Source organism: Lycium barbarum, chromosome 8 (genome assembly GCF_019175385.1).
Source record: "Lycium barbarum isolate Lr01 chromosome 8, ASM1917538v2, whole genome shotgun sequence".
In the NCBI taxonomy this organism is placed as follows: Eukaryota; Viridiplantae; Streptophyta; class Magnoliopsida; order Solanales; family Solanaceae; genus Lycium; species Lycium barbarum.
Window position 1 is genome coordinate 106,423,116 of NC_083344.1, and position 25,590 is coordinate 106,448,705.

The 25,590-nt window shown below is 36.2% G+C and overlaps 1 protein-coding gene across 2 annotated transcripts; it reads right to left on the bottom strand.

Annotated features, from left to right (window-relative positions):
- Positions 1-21,526: 21,526 nt before the first annotated feature.
- On the bottom strand, positions 21,527-25,262 carry LOC132606546 (serine/threonine-protein phosphatase 7 long form homolog). 2 transcript variants are annotated; one of them, XM_060320111.1, is made up of 7 exons: positions 25,093-25,262; positions 23,596-24,389; positions 23,339-23,503; positions 22,818-23,255; positions 22,123-22,737; positions 21,967-22,035; positions 21,527-21,798 (listed from the first exon to the last, which is right to left on the bottom strand). In XM_060320111.1, the coding sequence occupies exons 2-7, from the start codon at positions 24,385-24,387 to the stop codon at positions 21,694-21,696; spliced, it is 2,184 nt and encodes a 727-aa protein (XP_060176094.1). In that variant the 5' UTR covers positions 24,388-24,389; positions 25,093-25,262; the 3' UTR covers positions 21,527-21,693. The 2 variants fall into 2 exon arrangements, with proteins under 2 accessions (XP_060176094.1, XP_060176095.1); XM_060320112.1 differs by lacking the exon at positions 25,093-25,262 and having other exon boundaries at positions 23,596-23,710; positions 24,229-24,335.
- Positions 25,263-25,590: the final 328 nt, after the last annotated feature.

Sequence of the window (25,590 nt, forward strand, 5' to 3'; positions counted from 1 at the left end):
GTCTCATTTGATTTTCTGCTTTAATATTCATGTGACACATCCCATTTGAGCTTGACCCTTGCATCTGCATATTAGCCTCTTGTCTCCACTTGCTTGTTTGAAGTTATCCTTATCTGGTGTTTTATGGTTATTTGTTTTGGGTTTCTTTTTGTGGGAACATTGACCTCTGGTGAGGAAAAGTGAGGTTGTTTTAATGTTAATCCTGCAAGCATGAATTTCTGTGATACTCCATGACCATGTGAATTAGTCTATTTGCTGCAATGTTTGCATATGGATGTTTCGATACAGTTGATGAAAATCGCTGTTGCAATTTTAAGTTTGCAACTCTGCACTTGGTTTGGCAGATCCTATACCGTGGTATAATAAATCCCATAGTTCAGTTATTTGCGGATTTGAATAAATACTACCAAGGCCCGATAATGTATACGTGCACACCATGTACTGTTTTGTTTGTGAGATATATATGCGTATACACGAGATATACTTAAGTATACACAATATGTACATAACCCATTTGGTTTATTTCGATTTTACATTATATGCGTTTAGACTTATTATTGATTATATATTAATTATTTTCCTCTCATTTTATGCATGACCACCGTGTACGAGTCCGAGGGACTCGTCCTCCTCCGCACTCGGTGTTGGGCTAAAAGCCCAACGCAATCTCTCTCCCGTGTCAACCCATCCACAGCAAAATAAAAAGGAATTTTTGGGCTAAGCCCAATAGCAGCAGCAAATCTACAGTGACCAGTCAAAATGGACCAATTCATTTAATTTCCTATTGCTGGACCTAGGCCCAACAGCCGCATGATCCCGGCAGTCCCAAAATGGGCTGAGCCCATTTATTTTTATTTCTTGTGCCCCTATTTTATTTTGTTGCATTTAACTTGTGTTGTTTTAACTAACACTTTATTTTATTTTGTCTCTTAGCTTAGTTGAATTATAGGGAATTAGTATGATTGGTTTTAGAATGGTGGGTAGTTAATCTAAGAAAATTAAAGTTAATTCCGCAAGTTACACTTTCTTCTATTTTATGTTAAAATTATTTACAACATCTATAATATTTTTTTTTTTACTATAATGGATTTTCACAATAGTATGAATGCATATTGTGACTCATAATGTATTCTTATTATCTTAGAAAAAAAAAGTATTTAATACGCAAATGCATTTTATAAATAACTTTTTCAAGTTTTAAGTTAATTTTAAAATATAGCTGATAAAAAATAAAAACCCGCATTAGCTACTTTTGTGTTTGTTGTTCATATTCCTAAAATGTCAAACCAATTAATATCTCGTCACTTGAATTATCTCAAATACTTATTAAAATGCTGCATGAACCCACTTTCTTCTACTTATCTATTTTATGCAAATTTTATTTTAAATAGCATTTTTAGTTAAAGCCTTAGCAATATTTATAAGTATTATTTTAAACAGCACTATCATACTCTTTCTTTAACAACCTTTATAGATCTTGTTTTAAGATAGCCCTTTAAAGTCTTCTTTTATTATATTTTTTGTCAATCTTATTTTGACCCACATTATTTTCCTTTAAAACTTTAGCAAATTTGAAGCACTTTATTTAGAATTAATTAATCAACCTAAGTTTGGCCGGATAACCGTAGTTAACGGATTCTAAAGGATGCCTAACCCCTTCCCTTTAGGATAATATAGAGCCCTTACCTAGAATCACACTGATAAAGCAGACTATTAACGGAGGTTTAGTTAGCTTTACCTTAGTTAATGATTAGGTGCCCTAATTCACCTTAAAATCAATTAGGTGGCGACTCCTTAAAATAAAAACAAAAATAGGAATCTCCAATATGTTGTACTCTTAATTTAACCCCGTTAAAATGGGGTATAACAGCTTGGCGACTCTGCTGGGGACTTTAGGCTCTAACCATAACAGACTTAGGTCAATAGTTAATTTGTTGGATATTTTGTTTGTTTTTCTTTTTTGCCTTTATTATTGCTTTTTCCTTATATGCTTTTGGATATTTTTATTTTATTCCTTATGTAAATTTTCTATGTAATATGTATGTTACTGCTTTCCTTAAAATGGCATTTCGTTCATATTTCTTCCACTCCTGGAAAACTCACACATATTCACACACTTAAAGCGGCTTCGCGGTTCGCTCCCGTGCACTACTAAATTACCCCTTTAGTTGGATTGATCTAGTGGATTTAGTCGATCGGCGGTGTAGTCGACGGCCACGGACTTTCCACTCCCAAGTTTTCTGCTTGGGGGAGCCTTGTGTCATAGGAAAACCACTCTTAGTCTACCTAGGTAGAGCGAAAATCAAAACCTTGTAAGGACATGCATCATTTTAAACCTAGGAGGCTTAATACCCTTGGTGTATTAAGTTCATTAGTCAACCTTACCAAATGTCCAAATGAGTCTATGACTCTAAGTGACACTATTCACTATCTATGTGCATTATTTGAAGGACAAATATGTGGAATATGTGGACCTAGCACTCTATAGATATTTCAGGAAAAACTGACATTTTGTTGCAGGTTGTCGTGGAGCATCCAATTAATGTCGGAGGGTTGAAGACAAGTAAAAGAAATTAGTGGAGATGAAGTGTTAGATATCTTAGATTAACTTTGAATTGTATTATTAAAACTGGCATGTAATAAATTTTTATTCTTGTAAATTAGTTTTAGGAAGAGTTATGGAATGATACATAAAAGACATGTTTATCCTTCAAATGTTCGTTAGGCCTACCTCTGGCATAAAGAGGTCCCTTGCATTATAGAACGCGATGTATTATGTGCAATAATGTTTTTATATGCAATAATATGTCCTTACCGTATACTGACTCATTTCCTTTTTCTTTTTCTTTTTTATATTTTTTCTTTTAAACTTATTTTCAAAATAAAAAAGGTTGACTTGTGCTAAAGGGGAATTGGCGGAGCATTCATATTTCACACAGCCAAGAAATTAGACTCTGACTCATTACTAATCATCTGGTTAACCAAAAAGACTTGTTCTAAAATAGAGAAAAGTTTGATCAATGCAACCACTCCATCTGAGCCATCTCTTAGTTTACCGATCACAAGTAATCCCACATCCTCTAATGAACCAGAAACACATTTGGAGATCATTGCTCGTCTGGAGCAACGAGTTGCTGAACTGAGTCGTATGGTACTTTAAAATCAGTCATTTTCTCAAACTCCGCCACATATGACTCCATCTCATGGGGTTCGTCAGACTTTGCCTATGCCAGATTCCCAAACTTGGATGAACTTAACCAAGCAAGCTATTTTACCGCTTCTCAACCAGCTCATTCCACCAGGCACCCACCTCATAATGCGGGAATTTTAAATTTCAGTCCAGGCACCCACCTCATAATGCGGGTATTTTTAAATTTCAGTTCAGGCACCCACCTCATAATGCGGGTATTTTAAATTTCAATTCAGGCACCCACCTCATAACGCGGGTATTTTAAATTTCAGTCAGGTACCCACCTCATAATGCGGGTATTTTAAATTTCAGTCAGGCACCCACCTTATAATGTGGGTATTTTAAATTTCAGTTCAGGCACCCACCTCATAATGCGGGTATTTTTAAATTTCAGTTCAGGCACCCACCTCATAATGCGGGTATTTTAAATTTCAATTCAGGCACCCACCTCATAATGCGGGTGTTTTGAATTTCAGTCAGGCACCCACCTCATAATGCGGATATTTTAAATTTCAGTTCAGGCACCCACCTCATAATGCGGGTATTTTTAAATTTCAGTTCAGGCACCCACCTCATAATGCGGGTATTTTAAATTTCAGTTCAGGCACCCACCTAATAATGCGGGTATTTTAAATTTCAGTCAGGCACCCACCTTATAATGCGGGTATTTTAAATTTCAGTTCAGGCACCCACCTCATAATGCGGGTATTTTAAATTTCAGTCTAGGCACCCACCTCATAATGCGGGTATTTTAAATTTCAGTTCAGGCACCCACCTCATAATGCGGATATTTTAAATTTCAGTTCAGGCACCCACCTCATAATGCGTTTATTTTTAAATTTCAGTCCCACCTCATAATGCGGGCATTTTAATTTCAGTCAGGCGCCCACCTTCTAATGCGGGTATTCCATTTCAAAGCTCTAGCACACAAAGCAGAGTATGCTTCAAGATCTAGGCACACAACCCGATCTATTCATCAGGGTCCCAACACACAATTTTGTAGTCCCTTTCAATCCATGGCTCTGAGTTCGGTCGCCCCTCTAGCAATGAATCATTTTCCTCCCCAACAAGGTTTCACGAACTACGTCTGGCCTGACTCCTTTGGGATACGTAGGCAACCCAAGGCGGGTTTGGCCCTTCTATTTTAAAGTTTCAAAATCTTTGGTTTGTCCAACCATTTTAGTCCCTATAAGATACATAAGGGTTTTTGTATAAATTTTTGGTCTTCCCGTTGTTTAAATTCATGTGTAATAATATCTTGAAACTGGGACAAATTTTTGAAATCGGTCAAATCGCTTTCAAAAATTTTCATTACAACTTTCTCACTTTTCAATTATTTAGAACCGTGCGCCTCCAAGACTGGAAACTGGGACAATTCTTTTAGAAGTAGCACAAAAGTGGTCTTAAATGTTCAACAACTTTAAATAAAGTTCATCCGTGTCTTTCTAAAATGTTGATAAGTTTGAATTCGAGTCTTCATAATCATTTTATCTATTAGAGCCACTAAGTATTCTCTTTCGAAGTCATCCAAATCTCATTACTCTTAATTTCAAAAGACGTTCTTTATTACTTATTACTGAAACTCTTTGGCAAAGCAAAATATGTGGTAGGGCCTCGAAGGACGGGGACGCGACTGAGACAAGAATCAATTCAAGGACCAAGTTCCCCAACAGGCACAAGTCAACCAATTTTCTTTTAAACTCACAATTTTTCTTTGATGAGACAGGTTTCAATTAACATAGATATGGAGCATATTTGACTCTTCCTCAAATTTTAGTTATGGACGTGAACAAAGAGTTAGCATTCTGTAAAAAAAGGCAAATATTCTTCAATGTGGATGTAAATTTAGCTTGCGCTAAACGGTGGATGTTGTTCCATTCTTCATGAAATTTGATCGCAACAGTGGACATGAATCTATCTTCTCAACCAAGGGCTGTGAGCGTAATTCTTTCAAACCTAGCTATTTACGTATTCTTACCACTAACAGTTGTTTTAGCTCGTGGCATTTCTCGAGGGACCAAGGGCACATGATCGTGGAGTTAACCTTTTTTCAAAGTGGATACGGACATGATCACATGTTATCGGTTTAAATTCCTCAACTTTATCATCACTTCATACATATTTATTTATTTCAAGTTGCTAACAAGTTCTTTTTAGAATGTGGTATTTAATGAGATGACAGGATCGAAATCTTGCATCATATGTTAAATCGTGGGGACAATTGTAGATTTAACTTCCGTCACAACGGGACATGGATGTGGAATTATATCTCTTCACGAATGGTTTTGTGGATGTGGACATAAACGTGGATATACACTTCTACATTACAAATTGTGAGAGCGGACGCGAATTTATATTTCAATATCGTAGATTGTGTGGACGTGGATTTATTTCTGCATTGTGGATATTGTGGACATGGAAGTAGATTTATCTTTTTACATTATAAACATTGTGGACGTGGACGTGGATTTATCTTTCTTGCATTATAAATTTTGTGAAAGTAAACGTGGATCTATCATTTTTTGCACGAATGACTTCGTGGATGTGGACGTGGAAGTGGATTTATACTTTTACATTATAAAATTTGTGGAAGTGGACGTGAATTTATTTTTTGCATTGTGGATATTGTGAACGTGGAAGTGGATTTATCTTTTTGCATTATGAACATTGTGGACGTGGACGTGAACGTGGATTTATCTTTCTTGCATTAAAGTTTGTAAAAGTGGAGGTGGATTTATATTTTTTGTACCGTGGAAGTGGATGTGGATTTACATTTTTTACCGTGGAAGTGGATGTGGATTTACATTTTTTACCGTGGAAGTGGATGTGGATTTACATTTTTTACCGTGAAGTGGATGTGGATTTATATTTTTTGTACCGTGGATGTGGATTTATATTTTGTATCGTGGAAGTGGATGTGGATTTATATTTTTGTACCGTGGAAGTGGATGTGGATTTATATTTTGTACCACGGAAGTGGATGTGAATTTATATTTTTTGCACCGTGGAAGTGGATGTGGATTTATATTTTTGTACAGTGGAAGTGGATGTGGATTTATATTTTTGTACCGTGGAAGTGGATGTGGATTTATATTTTGTACCGTGGAAGTGGATGTGGATTTACATTTTTTACCGTGGAAGTGGATGTGGATTTATATTTTGTACCGTGGAAGTGGATGTGGATTTATATTTTTTGTACCGTGGAAGTGGATGTGGATTTATATTTTTGTACCGTGGAAGTGGATGTGGATTTATATTTTTGTACCGTGGAACTGGATATGGATTTATATTTTTGTACCGTGGAAGTGGATGTGGATTTATATTTTGTACCACGGAAGTGGATGTGGATTTATATTTTTGCACCGTGGAAGTGGGTGTGGATTTACATTTTGTACCGTGGAAGTGGATGTGGATTTATATTTTTGTACCACGGAAGTGGATGTGGATTTATATTTTTGTACCGTGGAAGTGGATGTGGATTTATATTTTTGTACCACGGAAGTGGATGTGGATTTATATTTTTGCACCGTGGAAGTGGATGTGGATTTACATTTTTTACCGTGGAAGTGGATGTGGATTTATATTTTGTACCGTGGAAGTGGATGTGGATTTATATTTTTTGTACCGTGGAAGTGGATGTGGATTTATATTTTGTACCGCGAAAGTGGATGTGGATTTATATTTTTGCACCGTGGAAGTGGATGTGGACTTACATTTTTTTGTACCGTGGAAGTGGATGTGGATTTATATTTTTGTACCGTGGAAGTGGATTTTTTTTTTCGCCCTTAAAGTATGTGGAAGTGGATGTGGATTTATATTTTTTGTACCGCAGAATGCAGATGTGGACATGGATTTATTTTCTACATTATAAAGTTCATGGAAGTGGACGTGGATTTATGTTTTGCATTGTGGATTTTGGGCATAAACATGGATTTAAATTCCAACACATTGAATTCCGTGGACATGGATTTATTTTTTACATTGTAGATCTTGTGGACGTGGAGGTAGATTTATCTCTTTGCACTTAAAGTTTGTAAAAGTGGAGGTGAATTTATATTTTTGTACCGTGAAATATGGACGTAGATGTGGATTTAAATTTGGGCATAGTGGATCTTTAGACGTGGACATGAATTCATTTTTCTACATCATGAGTTTTATGACGTGGGCATGGATTCTGTGAATGAGGACGTGGATTACTATTTACGCACTATGGAATTTGTACATATGGATTTGAATGTGGTCATAAATTAGACTTCCTCAAAAGCGGACATCATCATGGTTTTAGATTTCCTTAAAAACAAATGTGGATGTGGATTTAGCTTTCGTTAAAGTGGATATCAATGTCGACTTAATTCTTCTTCAAGTGGAAGCCATAAATTTAATTCATCTCCAAAGTATGTTGTGGATTCAACTTTCGAAACAGGGGTTACAAGTGTAAACTTCTCCAACTCTGTCTTATTTACACATATATTTCTTTATTGCTAACATTTGTTTTTAGCTTGTGGCTTTTGACAATATTAAAGTTGGCATCACACATCAACTCGTGGAACTATTTCTTCGGCAGCGAACTGGGGCAATTGGTTGGGAAGGATAATCAGACTTCTCGACAAGGGTCAAGGATCTACCTCGAACACTCGTCTCCAATACCAAATATTCCACTTGCATTCCAGCAATTCAATTTTCAGAATTCTCGAGTTCTATCATAATACCCAGCGTCGTCATAATTCGACACTGGGACAATATTTTGCAAGATTCGCGCCAATCGGGATTCGTTAGTCATAAGGTGTCGTAATTATCCCAGAACTACACACAGCCCGATTCTCGTGCAGCCCGAGATATGTAGGCAACTCGGAGACCGGAGTTCGGCCATAATCCTCTCAAATTTCCTTTAGCCGGGACAAAATAGGCTACCGAGTCAACGTCTTGGCCCGAAAATTCTTTCATCATTACCGGGCAAAGAGGGACAAGTTGTTGACACCCAATTTTGTCCCGCCTCTCCTCCGAAATACCTATTTACACTTCCAATATTGTTTGGCAAATTAAAAAATATATTTATATTTTTACTATAATTATTAGCCTCTTATCAATATCGGCGTTTCATTATTCTACTACAGTTACTAGCTATTATTTCAAATACGAGCCCAATTCGCCCCCAATATTTTCGGATTAACCCAAAAACAATTTTCATAGCCCACTACCCATTTTAAATCACCCCAACCCAATTTTCAGACCAATCCACATTTTATTCCCAGCCCACATCTTCAAACCACCAGCCCATTATTTTAACCCAATACCCAGCCCACTACCCGAATTTACCCGACCGGGTCCAGCCCATCCCCTTATTTTTTTAAACCCTAATCTCTTTCTCTTTCTCTCTTGAACCAGCCGCCTCCCTCCCCTTTCTCTCTCATACGCTCCTCCTTCCTCTCTCTTCTCTCCTCTCTCCCACGCTCCCTCCTCTTTCCCCCCACTTCCCTCTGTTCCCCACTTTCTGTCCCCCACACTCCTCTCTCTCTTCCACTTCCCTCTGTCCCCGCTCCTCTCAAACTCAAACCCTAAATCGCCCTATAAATAATCGTTTCCAAGTCAGTTTAGGCAGGATTTTTTCGATTCATAAAATTCCCCAAGAACAAGTTGTTTAGCCGCAGAAATCCCCTAAATATTTTAAGTTCTTTTGATCGCTTCAAATTTCCGTGGAAAATTACTAAGTCTTCATCAGTTTTAATCTTGTTTTGATATTCATTCGAAAATAGAAAATTATTCTGGTTCCCTTTTGGTTCCGGCAACTGATTCGAGTCCGAGTAAATTCGAGACCGGAGTCTGTAGTGTTCGAGGTTATATCGAAACCTTCGCCTCACTTCGCTGCACTCAAAAAAGGTAATATTTCTCCCTTTTATTTATTTTAGCATTTATTAGCTATTTTCTACTTATATGTGCTAGATTAGTTGTTGTTTGCATATGCTAATCACTTTTCTTGCCTAGCATGTTTATTAGTCGCTAGTTTTAAGCCCACTTGAATCCAGTTTAGTTATATTTGATCATGTTTAAATCTTGTTAGTTATGTTTATGAGTGTTAGCTTTCTGTTTTAGTCCCTCTAAGTTAGTTTTAGTTTGTGTTTGTTGGCTGAGTCTTTATTATGTGGAACTGGACCTTGCTTGTGTTAACTCAGTTTTAAAATTATGTCTAGCTGCAGTTTGTCCTGTTTAAATTTAGCCTGTGCTAAAGATAATTTTGTGTAATCCGAATTGCATGTGTGTGTTTAGTATAGGAATAGGCCTGTCTGCTGGTGTTTTTACCTAAACATGATTAGTTGAATCAAATGTTCAGTTAAACGAGTGAGAATTATCTGAGATTAGTATAAAGCCTATTTGATTATTTGTTGACTTAGATTGATAGAGTGTAATATGATTAAGAGAAATCCTGGTCTAATTTGGACTTAGACTGATAGAGTGTAAATGTTTAAACTAGTCATTTGATAATCTGATAAGCATGTTTTGGACTTAGATCTTGAGGCTGTTAATAGAACAATTCCAATAAATATGCCTGAGCTGATATCAAACATGTTAGAACAAAGGGATTAGTGATGATTGTTTGGTAATAGTCTTGGGCTGTCAGTGTGACATAAGTGGGAAATGGACTGTTTGGTTTGCTTGATGGTCTGTTAAAGAGGAAATGGGCTGATCATTCAAGTTTGTCTTGTCTCTAATGTCGCATTCTGTATTGTTTGTGTTGCTCATGACATGTTTTGGGAGTATAGGTTGTTGAAAATGGTCTTATATTCTTAAAAAGGATTACTTTGGGTCTTATGTTAAACTGTTCTTTGTTTGGGGTGTGAGTTTTACCTATTGACTGTTAGTGAGAGGTTTATTTTGACTGAAAGCAACCTTTTAAAATTGTAAGGGGTGGCAGTCTCATTTGATTTTCTGCTTTAAGATTCATGTGACACATCCCATTTGAGCTTGACCCTTGCATCTGCATATTAGCCTCTTGTCTCCACTTGCTTGTTTGAAGTTATCCTTATCTGGTGTTTTATGGTTATTTGTTTTGGGTTTCTTTTTGTGGGAACATTGACCTCTGGTGAGGAAAAGTGAGGTTGTTTTAATGTTAATCCTGCAAGCATGAATTTCTGTGACACTCCATGACCATGTGAATTAGTCTATTTGCTGCAATGTTTGCATATGGATGTTTCGATACAGTTGATGAAAATCGCTGTTGCAATTTTAAGTTTGCAACTCTGCACTTGGTTTGGCAGATCCTATACCGTGGTATAATAAATCCCATAGTTAAGTTATTTGCGGATTTGAATAAATACTACCAAGGCCCGATAATGTATACGTGCACACCATGTACTGTTTTGTTTGTGAGATATATATGCGTATACACGAGATATACTTAAGTATACACAATATGTACATAACCCATTTGGTTTATTTCGATTTTACATTATATGCGTTTAGACTTATTATTGATTATATATTAATTATTTTCCTCTCATTTTATGCATGACCACCGTGTACGAGTCCGAGGGACTCGTCCTCCTCCGCACTCGGTGTTGGGCTAAAAGCCCAACGCAATCTCTCTCCCGTGTCAACCCATCCACAGCAAAATAAAAAGGAATTTTTGGGCTAAGCCCAATAGCAGCAGCAAATCTACAGTGACCAGTCAAAATGGACCAATTCATTTAATTTCCTATTGCTGGACCTAGGCCCAACAGCCGCATGATCCCGGCAGTCCCAAAATGGGCTGAGCCCATTTATTTTTATTTCTTGTGCCCCTATTTTATTTTGTTGCATTTAACTTGTGTTGTTTTAACTAACACTTTATTTTATTTTGTCTCTTAGCTTAGTTGAATTATAGGGAATTAGTATGATTGGTTTTAGAATGGTGGGTAGTTAATCTAAGAAAATTAAAGTTAATTCCGCAAGTTACACTTTCTTCTATTTTATGTTAAAATTATTTACAACATCTATAATATTTTTTTTTTACTATAATTGATTTTCACAATAGTATGAATGCATATTGTGACTCATAATGTATTCTTATTATCTTAGAAAAAAAAAGTATTTAATACGCAAATGCATTTTATAAATAACTTTTTCAAGTTTTAAGTTAATTTTAAAATATAGCTGATAAAAAATAAAAACCCGCATTAGCTACTTTTGTGTTTGTTGTTCATATTCCTAAAATGTCAAACCAATTAATATCTCGTCACTTGAATTATCTCAAATACTTATTAAAATGCTGCATGAACCCACTTTCTTCTACTTATCTATTTTATGCAAATTTTATTTTAAATAGCATTTTTAGTTAAAGCCTTAGCAATATTTATAAGTATTATTTTAAACAGCACTATCATACTCTTTCTTTAACAACCTTTATAGATCTTGTTTTAAGATAGCCCTTTAAAGTCTTCTTTTATTATATTTTTTGTCAATCTTATTTTGACCCACATTATTTTCCTTTAAAACTTTAGCAAATTTGAAGCACTTTATTTAGAATTAATTAATCAACCTAAGTTTGGCCGGATAACCGTAGTTAACGGATTCTAAAGGATGCCTAACCCCTTCCCTTTAGGATAATATAGAGCCCTTACCTAGAATCACACTGATAAAGCAGACTATTAACGGAGGTTTAGTTAGCTTTACCTTAGTTAATGATTAGGTGCCCTAATTCACCTTAAAATCAATTAGGTGGCGACTCCTTAAAATAAAAACAAAAATAGGAATCTCCAATATGTTGTACTCTTAATTTAACCCCGTTAAAATGGGGTATAACAGTCATATCACATAAGCGGGACAGGATCCCACTATGCCCATAATTATGTACACAAAAAAATAAGTACCCAAAAGCTATAGCTCCGAATGAAATGGAGCTCCGCTACGTAGTCCCTGAGAATGTAGCTATGGATCAAGTCTACCTCCCTGTGCACTTGCGGGCATGACGCATCGTCCACAAACAAAAGGACGTCAGTACGAAGAATGTACTGAGTATGTAAAGCATGATCAACATCAATATAGAAGCATAATAAGCAATATGAGAAATAGCATAGGAGGGGAGATAGCAGTATCAACGTCATAAGCACTTACTTACCTTTCATAGAGACTTTCCATTTCTAGTACTTAATTGTGTGCATACATCCGTATCCGTATCCTTACTCATATCCGTACTCATTTACATTTCATATCCATAACCATGTTCATATACATATTCTTATTCATATTCGTACTCATACTCATATCTATATCATATACATATCCATATCATATGCATAACATTTACATAGCATACCCAACCATGAAGGATCGGTGTTTCATACATACTTGGCCAACCAAGGCTCAAGGTTACACATACCTGGCCCTACCAAGGCTTCAGGGTTACATCTACCTAGCCCTACCAAAGCTTCAGGGTTATCCGTACCATCTGCAGAGGTGTGCGCGCATTACATAATCATATACATACTTATTTACATATCCTAGCCAGCCTCATAAGCTCGGGGTTCCATAATAGTCATACGTAGATACATATACATAATAGCTCATAAGCATCTTTACTATTATCATTACTATCCTCATTGTCATCGTTATCGTCATCGCTATTACTATTATAGTCGTCATCTATATCATTATCACTATTATCGTCATTCATTACATCTATCTTTATAGGCTTGCTCGTCATATGAAGAAGTTAGTACAATCGTAGCATATCTAGAATCGTGAGCTTACTAGCTCGGAAGATCGAATCATTTGAAGGACATCATAGACTTATAGAATATTTAGCTAATTGTCCAAAGAACCATGCCTTACGAAAGAAGGGCTAGCCTTACATACCTTTCCATCCAACTATTCTACACTTGCACGTTCTCCTTCAACGCTCACGTTTCTACCTTCATTAAAGTCATACTATCATTAGAAATCGATGGCTAGCATACATGACTAGAACTAGAGAAAATCTGACAGCATCTCCTTTATTTATACGACATTCCTTCATAGCGTATACCAACTCCCAAACGTCAATAATACATTCATAATATCACAACAATATTCTTTATTCATCCACTTTATCCCTACTTCTCATTTCACTCCAATTCATCCATATTCATAGTCGTATCACATAATTTCGTTCATTCATATACAAAGTCTATTCCACGTTCTCAATGTCATTTATAACATATTTACATCACAACACATCAAGAATCATGACTCAATTCAAGCTATTACTCAAAATGGCACTATTCCACATTCATGACCCATTTTTTTATACCCTTCTACAATCCAAGTATTCCAACTCTCAAATACCTTAAACAACATAGAAATATCATAAATCTTACCTTGGATATTGTAGGAACAAGCCTTGGTTGATAATACTCCACTTGAGCAAAACCCTGGTTCATCTCCAATGAGATTTCTTGACTTGAATGATCTTTAATGGGTTTTCTTACACTTGATTCACTAGGTTTATGATGTTGATCACTAATAACCCTTGAATTCTTGTGGAATAAATGTAGAGAGATGTTTTAGAGAGAAGGGGTGTGATATGGAAGTGAAATGAAATAAAACTTGGTCCCAGTGATTCCGAAGCTCGTTTCGTCGACTCGTTTGATCTCCAATCCTTATGGAACCTTCTTAGCACTTGTTCAACACCTCAATACCAATCTAAGGGACGTTATCACTCTTCTCCAAGACATCATTAAATCCTTGTTAACTCGTTACTCGTATTTCCTTTCCGATACTTATCGTATGCCTTGCCTTCTCTTAGCCAACTTTCTCGTCTCACACCGGATGTCTTTGAAATCTTACTTAAGGTCATCAAATGTCGTTTCTTACTTATGGAAATATCGTATACTCGTACTCCTCACTAGTCCATTCACTTGAGCATCAACGGAAGATTTTCCGAGGTGTAACACATGATTTCAAGTCATAAGATGAAATCAGCGTTTGGACATGCGATTTCATCTCATGAGATGAAATCCCAAATTATTCAAAAAGGCATGATTTGGGATTTCAAATCACGATTTCAAAATTTTTAAATGTAAAACTTGAGCCATAGATATTATTGACAATTACTCCCACCAACCATTTACCAACCTCATAATTTCTACCAACCGTTATTTATGTTCGTACCATGTGAGAGGATTATATTAAAGAGTAGTTACATTACTATTTATGTTAAATTTTCCTTTTTATTGAACTAAAGTTTCATCAATTATTGTTGTAGTTTTTAAAAAAGGCCTTCTAGTAGCGTATTAGTTTTGTTATGAACTATGACTTACTCATTTGGTACGATTGTATAAGAATTGAGAAAGTTTTGATAGTTTTCACAACTTTTTATGTCTATAAGAAAAAATACAACTTAAGAAATTCAAATTGCATGTCCAAACATGATTTTCATCTCATAATTTCAAACCATGTCCAAACGGCTCCTAAGTATTACTTCCTATACACCTCATATTCTCTAGTAAACGCCTGATATGCACTCAATTTTAAGAGGGAAAATCCGACTATGTTAGTATGACGGGCTTAATAGAGACAAATCGGATAACATTAGATGTTCAATATGTCACAAATTGATTCACATGTCTAAAAATAATAATATATCAAGTTTAAGGGGCCGTCAATATATTTAACCTAGTTTAATAAAAAAATTCTATTAAATCACCAAGTTATAGTATTGTCTCAAAAGTAGCCGAACTCCAAAAATAAATTTAGTCGTCTAAACAGTGTTCGTCACAGAGAAATTTCTCTAGTACCATATGTCCATAAGAGGCAAAATATCATTGACATTCAAGACACATAGTGCACGGAGGTCAACGAGCTAGTCTTTTCATAAGGATCGACTTGATAATTATCTATGTTGCTCGGACTCAGGTGCGGGTACGGATCTAGAGATCGGATTCTTCATGATCTAAATTTTAAGATTTTGGGATACCGGATATGGATACGAGTGCGGAGATTTGGTTAAAAATAATTGAATCTGAAATTTCTCCCTCGATTTTGGTCAAAGTACCCAAAATTAGTTGACCTGATCGGGTACGGATCCCACATCCAAAAGCACAATCCAATCAAAATGTTATTCAGAGTATATAAATAAATTAGTACTATATACATAAATTTTACTCGAATGCATGTGATTCGCGCTCTCACTTTAATTTTTACACTCATTTTCTGTCTTCTTATATTAACTCTTTTACTTTCTTTAGATAAATGAGTCAATGTATTATTTGTAAATTGATAATGTGTCATGCCCCAAATCTAGAGAGGCGTGACCGGCACCCGGTGCAATACTCGGCCTGAGCGTACAACTCTGTAATTGTAACTCTGGAGGGGTAATCCTCAACTTAGGCTGACAAAGCCTACCTGCAAATAGACAATACCAACCAAGGCCGAAAGTTTATATATAAACTGTGCAGGCCGACGAGGCCGCCATGAACGTCTACAAAAGCACTACCAAAATGAACATATACAAGGGCCGGCAAGATCGCTGCAATGACATACATAACATACATGATACGTCTACAAGAAGAGTAATGATTGTACCATGCCCGGGAAAGGGCCCCGACCTAGCGATCATCTATATATACACAAAACTCTGGACTTCGTAACTCTGAATGACATGGAGCGTACCACACAAACTGGTAGTCGGCAAATCTACCGAGGCGGTCCCTCCAGCTGCGTATCTGAACCTGCGGGCATGAACACAGTGTCCCCAGGCAAGGGGATGTCAGTACGAAATAATGTACTGAGTATGTAAGGCGACTAAAACTAATACTGAAATGAAATATAAGATAACTGAACATAACTAAGGAGTCAATAAGGAATCCGACTGTACTTACCTGCCTCTGACGTCTAATGACTAATAATACGACATCAAACTACTTAACCTCGTATAAGGCATCTAGACATGCATGATTAGCCCCTAAGACACTCAATGTAGCCCGGAAGACAGTCTGTATGTATAATCATAGCCCCGAAGGCAATCCCAAGTTTTTATAGCCCCGAAGGCATCTGTATGGCCAATAGCCCCGAAGACAAATATCACAGCCTCGAAGGCAACTATCATAGCCCCGGAGGCAACTATCATAGCCCAAGGCAAATATCATAGCCCCGAAGGCAAGAATAACATAGCCCGAAGGCAAGTATATACTTCTATACACTCTACAGTCTCTCTTTCTATCCACTAACTACATGAGCTACAATGCTAACTGAAAGTAAACTTCCGATGAGGGAACTACTATGAGAGTATCATGAAATGACATAGACATGGAATCTCTATGAGTGGCACTTCTTTGTGCACTTAGTCAGGACTCTTTCGCTAAGAATTCATGCCAACCAAAGAAAAAAGGATAGTCTTTACATACCTCTTTTCGTCAATACAAATGCAACAATGAACTTAGCTCGAGGAGTACTTCAACCTATAACATTAACAATACGCTCATCAACTTAGAGGACACTAGTATACGATGTATATCGAATGATATCTAGCCTCTAAAAAGAATCAGACAACACTTCTTCTGTTTCATAACATCTACAACTCAACCAACAAGAGCAACAATAGCAACAACGATTTCCTTTCACTTCCCCTTGGATTAAAATCATAAACAATACAAGAGTATATACTAAACAACTCAATATACACTTATAGACCATATTTATACATTCTTTCTTTTCATATCCATGGAGTATAACAACAATGACAACAACCCCTACTCATGCTTTAGAAAATCCAGCCATAACAACTCAAGAACACCCTCCAAATCAGTCCATAAACCAATAAAAGTTCCAACATGATTTCAAGCTTTCTTTCCACAATTTATTTATCCAATAAGTTGATTAAAGACTAAACAAACTCAAGAAAAGGATGAAACCTTACCTTACCTTAACAAGCAAGAACAACCCCCAACTCTAGATTACTTCACCATGAAGGAAGCTCCAATCTTTAATACAAGAAGAACAACTCAACTTCAACAAGGTTCCTTAGCTTCTTGAGGTATTTATCACTTTAATCCACCTTAGGTTCGCTCCAATTTGATACGAGAACTTGGGGAGAGAGTTTAGGGGCGTATTGGGTCTGAGGAATATGAGAAATGAATCCCAAATGAACTCCACGACTTAAATAAATCAAGAACCAAAATATAACCGTCTCAATGTGCGCCCAGAAGTACGGGCCGTACATTTGATGTATAGTTCGTACATGGGATTGTATCTAGTATACAAAATTTCCAAGATTCTATTTATGACATACGGTGGAAACCCTTGAAAAATACAGGCCTTACATCTTTGGGGCCATACAAATTTGTCCAAAACTCGATTTCGTCGAAATGTGTTCTCTTTGATTCGTTTAATCCCGAAACCTTAAGATACATGCTTAATACTTCTTTAAAACCTTCCTTAACCTTATAAGGGTTCCATGGCCTCTTCTGGCTTACGTTAGTTACGTACGACTCGAGGTGTAACATAATGTATACTAGATAATTTTCGTTTTTTTCCTTTTTTTTTTAAGAAGAAAACGTTCATTAATTAAATTATATTAACAAAATTTTATGGGAATAGGTCACAGATTTACCCCTTTTATTACAAACGGGCCCATTTCTTTATTTTCCTAAACAGCTATGATGTGCATATCCACATCAAATAGAATTAAAATCAATTTTCCCTTTTAGGATTTACGGTAACCAACATTAATTACTCTTTTCTATTTAAATAGGTGGTTTGTTTCAAAGTTTCAAACTTCAAACAAACTTTTAATATGAGGATTTACTGAATTTATCTCTTCACATAACCATTAAACAGATTTATCTCAAAACTACTTATATGAGGTTTTATAGAACTTATTATAACGTTAAATTAATTTATCTCGAACTTATCCATGCCATAAGTGATTCAGTGAAATGTTATGGTTGGTAGAATCCAAATTAAGATTTTGTTGCCAAGATCTGAGCAAAAAAATTGCATAAATATGCATCACCCATACTATTCATGCTGTTATTTATCTTTCCCCTTGACAGCTTATAACAGCTTGTTTTCTATCTGAGAAATATCACATACATGTCATCGACGATCTTGATTCCTATTCTCCTCTACTGAAACTTCATTGTGCTTCTAAACAAGACGACCTTGGAGAACATTTAATAGCCAATAACCAATAATTCAGTTGGGAGTTTTGCGAGCATGCGTTTGATCGTACGATGTATTTTTGTCATTTCTGGTGGGATTCAAAAGAGAGTAATTTTGAGAGCCCGGAGCCTAAAGGGTATAAAAATACACGGTTTTTACCAAAAGGGAACGTTAAAAATTTATTATATCAAAACGGGTATATCGTGGGCTGATCCACGATATACCCCAATTTTTTTTTTTTTTTTTAAATTATCAGAAAACGGAAAAGAAAAAAAAATATTTACAAGTATAACGTGGACGGATCCACGTTATACAATATAAATTGTATAACGTGGATCAGTCCACGTTATACAATTAAAACTTGTATAACGTGGACTGATCCACGTTATACAATTTATATTGTATAACGTGGATCCGTCCACGTTATACTTGTAAATATTTTTTTTTTCGTTTACCAAATAACGTTGTCTAGATTTAAATCATATTCGGTTATGTTATCAATAAAAAAAATTTATTGATTTTTTAAATTTTTAAAGCATGATTAACTCAAATAAATATTTTAACACATGCAAATAATTAAATGTGTTATATATGCGAACAGAAATAAAAAATTAAATATAAGTTAAATAAACGTCACACATTAACTAAATGGTAAATGTTAAATTACATACTAACTATTAAACTGCACAAGACATGTTATATATTCTTGAAAGAGTACATAAAGAAACAACAATTGTGTAAGTTAAGAAAAAACATAAAAACCAACAAGCAACAACAACAACTACTGATTTCTATCGGGACAGCGATTCTTGTTATGACCTGTTTGCTTGCACGTACTACATTTTCTAGCCATGCGAGCAGGAGCTATATCCATTTCATTCCTCCTTCTAGTTGTACTCCGCGCTCCTGAAGTTCGCTCGTATTCAGTGTTTGCAATTAAACTGAAGGGAGAAGGTGGCCAATATGCCTCATCACCCAACGGTGAAAAATTTTCACTGTACGTTTGCTTATAAAACATGCAACTGTAGTACTTGCTAACATAGGTCTTTGGTTGAATTCCGCGAATATCACAAAATTTAATTGCATGTGAACATGGCATATGGTAGTTTCTCCACTTTCCACACGAACATTTTTTCCCTTCGGCAGAGACTTTATGTATATTTCCGCCCTTACCTTCGTGTGCAAATGTTAGAATCTCAAAGACCCCTTCAGTTGCATTGTATTGCTGCATGTCAGTATGCTTTAGGGACCTCTCCCAGTATTCATCAAACTTCTTTTCAACAGCGCGCGGCCAAAATTTTTTATCCGCAATCAACAAATCAGCAAGGGTGCTTCTCTCAATAAACCGATCAACAAGATTTTTAAACGTATAACGGACCATGGCAGTAACTGGCAATCCACGAGCTTTCTTCAATAAACCGTTATAAGATTCGGAGACATTCGTTGTCATAGCCCCCCACCTATGACCGTTGTCCTTATGCAATGTCCATTTTTCCTCCGGAAGAGCTTTTAACCACAAATACGCTAGAGATGACATTGTTTTGATTTGTTTCATCCTCATTTTATACTTCTTCTTCTGGTGCTCTGTAGCCGCCGAACGCAAAACCCAAGGACAAATTAAAAAATAAAAAATAATCAAAATAACATGCCGATTACAAAATGAAAAATAAAAATAAAGTTATATTATAAAAATAGTGCATGAGAACAAAATAACATGTTGTATTCTTTTTATTTTCCATGAATGAACAATGAAAGACGTTAGTTAGAATTTGCAGTATAATAATTTACATAGTTATCCTGAAAGTTATATTATAAAATAGTACATGAGAACTAAATAATATGTTGTATTCTTGTGATGGTTAAACGCACAAAGACATTTAATAGAACGTAAATGAGAAAGTTTTCATAAAACATCATTATATTTACCTTTCTGTAAATGACTCTACTTGAGTAGGGTGATATCGAACTATACTCCCGCCATCTAATTCAGTTGTATCTGGAGCACTACTCGGTCCAGGAATATCACAGCTCTGCATAGTCCAACCAAAGTTATGTGACTGGCTACCAACTCCTACCATTGTTTCTTGTTGAAGTGTACCTCTTTGAAGCCCAATATTCATAGCGGGAAGATACGTAGTACCCCGAATATCAAACTCATCGTCAGTGGGTGCTCCAACATTAGTAGAGCGTTCAACAGTTGCATACATGTCAAGTGTGGCTATACTGATATGATTGCTAAATATGTCAGGACTTCGAAGAAATAACGATAAGGAGTCATCGTCCGAAATAAGAGTTTCCTCGTAAATGGGAAATCCCCTAGTTGTAATTGATGTTGGATATCGTCCAGTGATAACCACCGAAAGATTTGGATCAGATATGGCCATTTTGCTTATGAAAACATGTTGTAGACGATCGTATTTGAGGGAAATTGGAAAGCGCTGTACGGCTTCCGGACGACGGTTATATCTAACTGAACCTTCTTCATACACAACTTCCCCACCCCAATATAAATTAACTCTTACATAATTTTCCGCCATATGTTTTTCAAGAGAATACAGAAGTAGAAATTAATGGAGAGTGCAAAAGAGAAGTTGAGAGTTCTTAAAAAATGAAGTCTACAATAGAGAAGTGTAGAATTTAGTGAGGAAAAACTAATGATTCACGGATTTTATATAAAACTAATGATTCACGGATTTTACTATTCGATTTTACGCAAAACACGCTTGATTTGACGATTACATGGCAGATTAGATGATTTTATATTTTGTAAAACGTTAATGATTCACGGATTTTACTATTTAATTTTACGTGATTTGACGTAAAAATAATTTGTCGAATCAATTACCAATCAATAATATGTTCATATTTTGTAAAACGTTAATGATTCACGGATTTTACTAATTAATTTTACGCAAAACACGCTTCATTTGACGATTGCATGGACGACTGCATGTATTGTGCGATTTTATAGGAAAAAATATCGTTGCAAATCGTTGGCTGGCCAACGTTTTGCAATAATATGAATTGCAAAACGTTGGTTAGCCAACGATTTGCAATTGGCCAACAAAATTACAGCCAACGTTTTCAATTCATATTTGGCCAACAAAATTACTCCAACGTTTTCCAGCCAACGTTTTGCAATAATATGAATTGCAAAACGTTGCCAACGATTTGCAATAATATGAATTGCAAAACGTTGCCAACGATTTGCAATTCATATTTGGCCAACAAAATTACACTCCAACTTTTTTCAATTCCATTTTGTTGCAAACTTTACACACATTAAATATGCAGAAACGAGGTGAACCAGAATTGAATAAAAATAGACAGAAATTGGCAAATAAAAATAGTAATTTTTCCCAACTTGAAGTTACCCACTATATAATAAAAATTTAATTTTTACAGTGTCCCTTTTTCCCCCCCGTGCCACACCGAGTTTGACGACGTTCTCGTTTTGATCTACGTTGGTGATCGTCCTCTTGTATCACACCTGTATCCTGTAAATGCCATAAAAAACATTGATTGTCTACGTAAAATCGGACAGCATCTCCCCTGTAACAAGGAGTTCCTCCAATACCATATACCAACACAAACAACCAAAGCAACCAAGACAAAACACCACATAACAACCACAAGTCTCAAAAAAATTTGAATTAAAAGCTAACCTGTGGCTCTAAAGTCTGTACATCCGGCACAGGAATGTGTGAGGATCCAACATCAAATTCCATGGGAGACTATGCAAAATAAATAATATTTTTTACGATTAAAGTAGCCATTACTTTAAACAAGATACAAGCTATTTGAGTGGTTAGAATACTCACATCGGTAAAACTCAGTCTCCTCCCAATTGAAGAGCTCTGTCCAGTGAATGCAGGTAAAGGCCCCTCAATCATCCCATAAGAGCTGCTTGTCTGACCACTAAACTGTTGGGCCATAACTGCCAGGCTAATAGGCCCAGACGATGCGAATGCCTGAAAAGGCCCCTCACTTCTGATTACTGCTGGTGATTGAACCTCGGGAGCTAACGTCGATGAGCTGGACATAAAATCTATTATTGGGTGATATGCATCATCATCTGTATGCATCGTTGAGCTGGGCATATCTTGATCAAAACGAACCTCTTCCTCATCAACCAACTGGTGATCCACGGGAGTTCGACCCCGTCTGTTACCTGATTGGCGTCCTCTACCACGCGCCGCAGGTCTTGGTACATTAGGACGTTGATGACGAGGCACTTGCATAGTAGGCGGCTCAACATACTCTGCCGGTGGTGTATAATATGGAGCGAAACTCAACATCGTCCCCAGAGAGGCAGCAGCCATGGACTCTGTATTAATGTGGCTAAACATCTCTGCTATTTCCTTCACTTCATTAGACTTGGTTGGATCTTGGATAGTCTGCTGAGCCAACCTGTATGATTCTTGATGTCCTAAAGCCTAAAAAAAAATCGATATTTGATAGTGGTCTAAGACACATATAAAGACATCAAACATCTAATGGAATGTAATGTACGTACCAGTGCCTCATGCCTGCCTGCCATGTGTTGGTATCCTCTATCCACTTTATGCGCAGGATTTCCTATGAAAGTGCGCGAGTGACGTCGATACCAACAAAAATACTCTGATAGTGACTGTGGATCTTGAGTTTCATACTCGGCCTGAATTAAACTATCTCGACGATTTCCCCACAAAAAGTCTGTTTCTGTAAAATATTCTTGATCCTCCACTTTTATAGCATACCGCTTGTCACGTTTGTAATGAAAAGGATCAATCTCTGCACATGGACCCGGAATATGTTGCTTCCTACCAAACTGTCTGAGAACGCGGTCTACCATGTGCCACTCTCGATAGATCCCACAAATAAGGGGAACTTTCGCCATCCAAATATCTCGGCCACGCAGACACCACTCAGGGAGTCTGTTGATGATGGCCTCTGAATAAGGCTGCCACACAAACTACGATAGAAAGAACATAAATTACACATAAGCATAACTATTCTATCAAAACGCCATTAACAACCATAATTATGATAAAATACCTGGCCATCTATTAGGTTGTCCAACACATCCCTACATATGGGTAAAACATCGCGTGCCTCATTTTCGTGGGATTTACGATGAGTCCACCTTCGTGCAAGAGCCGTGTGTGGCGGAAGAGCCCTGCATGGTGGCTGCATCGGTATAATGCGCTCCCAAGCCCAAACCTATATTAAAAAATAAAAATAAATACATAAAAACCTTATAACTATCAAATAGGACAACCAAATAAAATTATATAATTTTAAAGGTCACGTACCTGCAATAAGGAAATGAATCCACACACATCCTTCGCTTTCCTCAACGAAGCACGGCATAAACAAGTATACAAATATGACAATGCAGCCGCTCCCCAAGCTTGTTCATTCATTGCTCTAAGGTCACGCATGTCAAGCAAATAATCTATATTCAGTAAGTCACCGGACTTATCCGGAAATATCGTGCCGCCACAAAGCCATAGCAAGTACAACCTAACCCGCTGTTGCACATCAATTTCTGGGGTCTGATCTGTAATATCATCTAAGCCTCTAATATATTCAATTAATTTATGTACTTCTAACCTACTAACACCATTAAAACAATCCAGACCGGGTGCCCAACCAGTAAGCTCATGGATCAATTGTTGCCACCCACCAATATCGATATATCTAGCATTAAGATTATTCAAGGGATAACCATCAACAACCAAGCCAAACATGACCTCGATATCTTGTAATGTGATGGTCGCCTCACCTGTACGCAGATGAAAGGTGTGCGTCTCAGGACGCCATCTCTCTATAAGTGCAGTGATGACTGCCCAATCATATGATACACATCCTACCTCTATTACTCCCCTAAATCCACACAAGCCAAAGTAGTCAAGGATGCGAGGATGAAAAGGATGACGCCTCACATGCTTCCAAAATTCAGTATCCGCGCGGCGAGGAAACAGGCATCCAGTCGGTCCTCTCAAGGAACCATCCCACACAGCCTCTGAACGATGCTTCTCCTGGAGTGTTAACACATCGTACACTTCTGGCCCCGGATGTACGCATACCCGTGGAAACTCCATACCTTATACAAAAAAAAAAATAGGAAATCCAGATCAAGTTATTTGGAGTAACTCACTATTAAAAAAATATATTGTATAACAATCCATAACAAAATATATTGTATAAAAATCCATAACAAAATATATTGAAGAAATTACAGGTTCTGCGGTCATAAATTACTATGGTAATGCATAAATACATCAAACAAAGCAACATTCACAAAAAGAGAGGAAAAAATTCGATTCTTTGACACATTTCACAATTCTTTTTTCCTGTACCGAAAATGTCATCATCGGTCTATTATTGGCAATATCCAGTTTCACAATGTTTCAACTTGTAAAATGTGGATTGATCCACGTTATACACTATATTTTGTATAACGTGGATCAGTCCACGTTTTACAAACATCCACAACACTAACAAAAATAACAGCAACATAACAATTCCTAACAAAATATATTATTTAGTTATTCAGATCTTTTATATAAGAATTCACAAAAATAACAGTAACATAACAACAAATTTCTTCAAAAGTGCTACTAAACAAATAGGACCTTTTATATAATAATGCTTCTAACAATCATATTTTAAGTTCAAATTAAAATAACACAAAATAACAGAAACGTATTAAATAACACAAATAAAAAATAACAATTAAGATATATAAGAAAAACAGATCTATATCTATTATAAATATACAATATTATATGAGTTAGAAAAAATACCTCAATTTAAATAGCAATAATAGATGAATACGCTGGAGATGCTACTTCAAAAATTAGATTGTTTTGCAGGGTTTAAAAAAAATAGAGGAGAAGGAAAAGTAGAAGAAAATAGAGCTTCTGTAATTAATGGAGGAGAATTGAAGATTTTAGCAAGGGAATGAAGAAGACAACGAAGGATGAAGAAGCGGCGGAAGATTTTAGGGGGATGGGAACGAAGGTAAATAAATTAGGGCAAAAGGATCAGTCCAAATATACAAAATAAATTGTATAACGTGGACTGATCCACGTTATACAAAATAAATTGTATAACGTGGATCAGTCCACGTTATACAATTAAAACTTGTATAACGTGGACTGATCCACGTTATACAATTTATTTTGTATAACGTGGATCAGTCCACGTTATACTTGTAATTTTTTATTTTTTATTTTCGTTTTCGTTTTCTGATAATTTAAAAAAAAAAAAAAAATTTGGGGTATATCGTGGATCAGCCCACG